Genomic DNA, 3,777 nt, shown 5'->3' with positions numbered 1-3,777 from the left:
TGACGGCGGCATTGAGGCTCCTCGTATATAGAGCCGTGTCATCCGCGTACAGGGCGAGCCGCACACGGTCGATCTTCGGCGCATCAGAAGTGTACAGCGAATACAGGAGTTGTCCCAAGACCGAGCCCTGTGGCACACCGGCGTTGATGCGGCGGACGGAGGACAAGCCATGCGCGGCCCGCACATGGAAGGTCCTATCGGCAAGATAGGAATGGATGAGACGGACGTGCGACGTCGGGACCCCAAGTTCAAAAAGTTTGAACAAGAGGCCGCAGTGCCACACACTGTCGAAAGCACGCGACTCGTCCAGGAACACCGCGCCGAAGAACTCGTGCTGCTCGAGGGCGACGGATGCAACTTCCACTAGCCGTAGGAGTTGGTGAACTGCCGAGTGGCCCCTGCGAAAGCCGAACTGCTCTTCGGGCAGGAGGCCTTCCTCGTCAACGTGGTGCTGCAGCCGCCTGATGTACACCCTTTCAAAGACCTTGGAGACGGCCGGCAGTAAACTAATAGGTCTGTAGTTCGCGGGCTGACGCAGATCCTTCCCCATCTTCGGAATCGCCACGATCTCTGCATGCTTCCAGGACTGAGGAAAACTGCAGGACCGGAGGATTACATTAAAGACGGCGGCGAGATGAGTGACAGCCACCGGCGGCAACTTCTGGAGTACGGCGTTGGAAACCTCGTCTGGGCCCGCAGCTTTCATGGGGTTCAGGGCACGCAGGATGGACGACACCTCCTCCGCTGACGTCTATTCAATGACGTCATCGTCGTTGCGTGCCGCCAAGTAGCGTGGGAGCCGGTCAGCAACCAGGTCGTCGTGGACAAGGTAAGTCGGGTCTTCGATCGGCGTAAACGCATCCTCAAAGACGTCTGCGAGGGCATTAGCCTTCGCAGCTGGTTCGCAGACAGCCTGACCATTGACCAGCAGTGGAGGGATACGTTGCGTGCGGCGTAGAAAACGCTTCGTCGTCTGCCAGGCCGTGCCGTCGTCAAGACAGAGGGTGGCGACCTTGCTATTCCAGTCGCGATTGCGATGGTTGTCAATGGCGACCCGGATATCCCGCCGCATCCTGTTGAGGAGGCGCTTGGTGTCGGCATTTCTTGTCCGCTGCCACTCCCGGTAGACCCGGTTCTTCTCAGTGATGGCCGCAAGGATGTCCGGCGGCAGCTGGCGGGAGTAGTCAGGCGGAGTTCGAGGTCGGGGCGGCGTTGCTACGTTGGCAGCGTCGATCGTGGTTGCCGCAAAGTGCAGAAGTGCTGCGTCCGCTCCAGCTTCTGCAGGGGGCGGCGCGGCGGCGAGTGAGTCCGTCACGGGTGCTTGAAACCTGCCCCAGTCGATGCCAGCAAGTGAGATGCCTCGCCTGGGCTGTTGCAGGGCGTCTAAGTCGATATCGAAAACGACCGGGACACGATCAGAAGACAGAGCCGTCCTCGTCGTCGCGGTGACCTGATGAGGGATGCCCTTGACAACTGCGATGTCAATGATATCCGGAAGGCCACGGGCAGGGAAGATTGTCGGATCGTACGGCCCCACCACAAGCGCATGGTGTCGTTCTGCTACCCGGAGCAGGCAGCGGCCAGCGGCATTGGTGATCCTGGAATTCCAGGAGACATGTTTACTATTGAAGTCCCCGGCGACGAACACCTGCCCCCTCAAGGAGAACAGAGCATCGATGTCAGCAGGGTCCAGTGGACGAGACGGCGGCCGATAGGCAGCGACGAACGTGATGGCGCCCGACGAGGTGTGAACGACGACACCAGTGGCCTCCAGGGTTGCCAGTGGTGGAAGTTGTATCACGTGATGACGAATGCCATTGCGGACGTAAACGGTTGTCCCACCACCCGCCGTCAGTCGATCGGTGCGATAGCTGGAGTAGTTGGCCGCCCTGACGTCGACACCAGGCTTCAGGTGGGTTTCGTTGATAAGGCAGACGTCGACGGCTTCATCTCGAAGAAATAGGCGAAGTTCACCAGCTTGAGTGCGGACGCCGTTGGCATTCCACGCGACGACCGTGAGTCCTCTAACGCTGCCCATGGTGCAGCTGGTGAGTGTTGACAGCGGTCGGGGCCGGAGAGGCCAGCGGCACTGCAGCGGTGAGTTGCTGCGACAGGACTTCAATCAATTTCGTTGCACTGGTCACCAAGGCAGTGAGCTGCGCGACGAGGTTGGCCAGGTCAGCGATGGAGGCAGCCGGCGCGGCCCCGTCGCTTGAAGGGGGAGGCGTGGCTGACTCGCTTGGAGAGTCCACCTGGGGCCGCTCGACTGACGGTGCTGAGCGCTGGGTACCCACGGGGCGCTGACCCCCGCGCAGGCATTGGCGGGGCGCGGTCTGGCCGACGGCCCAGGAGAGGCAGTACCCGGGTCCGCCACTAGCAGCTGTGGTGGAGGAGCAGGAGCCTCAGGTGTCGGCACGGCATCGGAAGCGGCAGGAGCAGGAGCAGCCGACGCAGCCGGGACGGCGGAGGGCGCCCCTGACGTTGCCGCCGCGAAAGAGACGCCGGGCCGTCTCGTTGCTGGCTTCTTCGGATGTGGCGCTGGTGTTTGGCCACGTTGGCGAGCGATGGCACGCTTCCACACCTCACACTCACGATAGCTGGCCACGTGAGCACCGCCACAGAGTGCACAAGTCGGCTTCTCAGTGGGCGGACGGGGGCACGCACTTCCTGCGCGGGCGCCGGCGCATTTAACACATCTGTCCGGCATAGAGCAGTGGCGCGCAACGTGATTGATCCCCTGGCAGCGAAAGCACTGCACAGGGCCTCTCCTGGAGCGAAGATCTTCGGTGATCGGCTTCCATGTTGAATGGGAGGTCCCGGATGACAATCTTCAAGACTTTGTCAGGTGCGGAAGCGTGGGTATAGAACGGGATACCACGCTCAGACGCCTCCTGAGTGATCCGGCGATAGTCGTCAGCAGTTCGGAGTATGACCCTGTACAGGTCTCGTCCGGCAGGCTTCACAGTATACACGGCCGTTGTCCAGCTGCGCAACAACTTCTGCAGTTCCCCATAAGGCGGCCGAAACTGGAGGACCACAGGCGGAAGATGGGAGTCTTTCTTCGGCGCAGGATCGCGCGGCAGCTGGTCCGGCGCGTCAGCGAGCGCGTCGAATGAGTTGGCGACGGCAGTTGGAAGCGTCGTCGATGACTGCATGCGTCTTGCAGTGCGCCGGGCCGGGACAAAACCATCAGCGTCAGGGGCGAAATCTTGCTTGGCCCTCTTCTCGATCGGCGAGCTGCGAACAGCGGACGTCGCGGCTGTTGCCCTCCTCTTCTGTTTCCCACTTCGTCCGCGTGGCTGAGGGGCGGTGGAGCTCTCATCTTCAGAATCGAGGAGCGGAACAGACAGCACTGTCTTCAAAGTTTCCGTAGCTGTGTCCATTAAATCCATAGCCATAGCATTGGTCGTCGTAAGTGGGGGGCCAGATGGGGCTGCCGACGGCGCAAGCGCGGCCGGTCGGCGATCTGCCACACCCTTCGCGTCGCTAGCAAGCGCAGGTACGTCCTTCTCGCGGCTGCACATCTCAGCGACTCGTCCTCGTGGTCCTGAAGTACTGAATTTTCAAATGCTAACGGAATTTTGGTCCACCCTATACGTAGAGAACAAGAGTGATCGTATCACACTTTCCTGAGACACTCGCCGTTTGGTGTTATGAGATCTCAAACAGCAGATTTATAACTCATACGGGGAAAATAGAACAAGCAAGTATGTACAACCATGTACTGCGTCTGTCAGTGTAAGATTAATACAAGAGGCTATCAAAAAGTTTCCGTTG

At 60.3% G+C, this 3,777-nt stretch overlaps 1 protein-coding gene across 1 annotated transcript; it reads right to left on the bottom strand.

The window, feature by feature from the left end:
• Nucleotides 1-2,140: 2,140 nt before the first annotated feature.
• Nucleotides 2,141-3,524, bottom strand: LOC126335766 (nucleolar protein dao-5-like). The gene is made up of 2 exons (XM_049999226.1): nucleotides 2,876-3,524; nucleotides 2,141-2,667 (listed from the first exon to the last, which is right to left on the bottom strand). Exons 1-2 carry the CDS (start codon nucleotides 3,522-3,524, stop codon nucleotides 2,141-2,143), a joined length of 1,176 nt encoding a protein of 391 aa, XP_049855183.1.
• Between the last annotated feature and the right edge of the window lie 253 nt (nucleotides 3,525-3,777).

Source organism: Schistocerca gregaria, chromosome 2 (assembly GCF_023897955.1).
Source record: "Schistocerca gregaria isolate iqSchGreg1 chromosome 2, iqSchGreg1.2, whole genome shotgun sequence".
Taxonomy (NCBI): Eukaryota; Metazoa; Arthropoda; class Insecta; order Orthoptera; family Acrididae; genus Schistocerca; species Schistocerca gregaria.
Note: the sequence above shows the minus strand (reverse complement) of the source record. Positions and strands in the feature narration are given on the sequence as shown.

Bases quoted from the DNA above. Each gene is read 5' to 3' on its own strand.
- LOC126335766 (XM_049999226.1), bottom strand. From the start codon at position 3,524: ATGTGCAGCCGCGAGAAGGACGTACCTGCGCTTGCTAGCGACGCGAAG. The intron at 2,668-2,875 runs GTATCCCGTTCT...GCGCCCGCGCAG, and splicing joins TCAGGAGGCGTCTGAGCGTG to GAAGTGCGTGCCCCCGTCCG.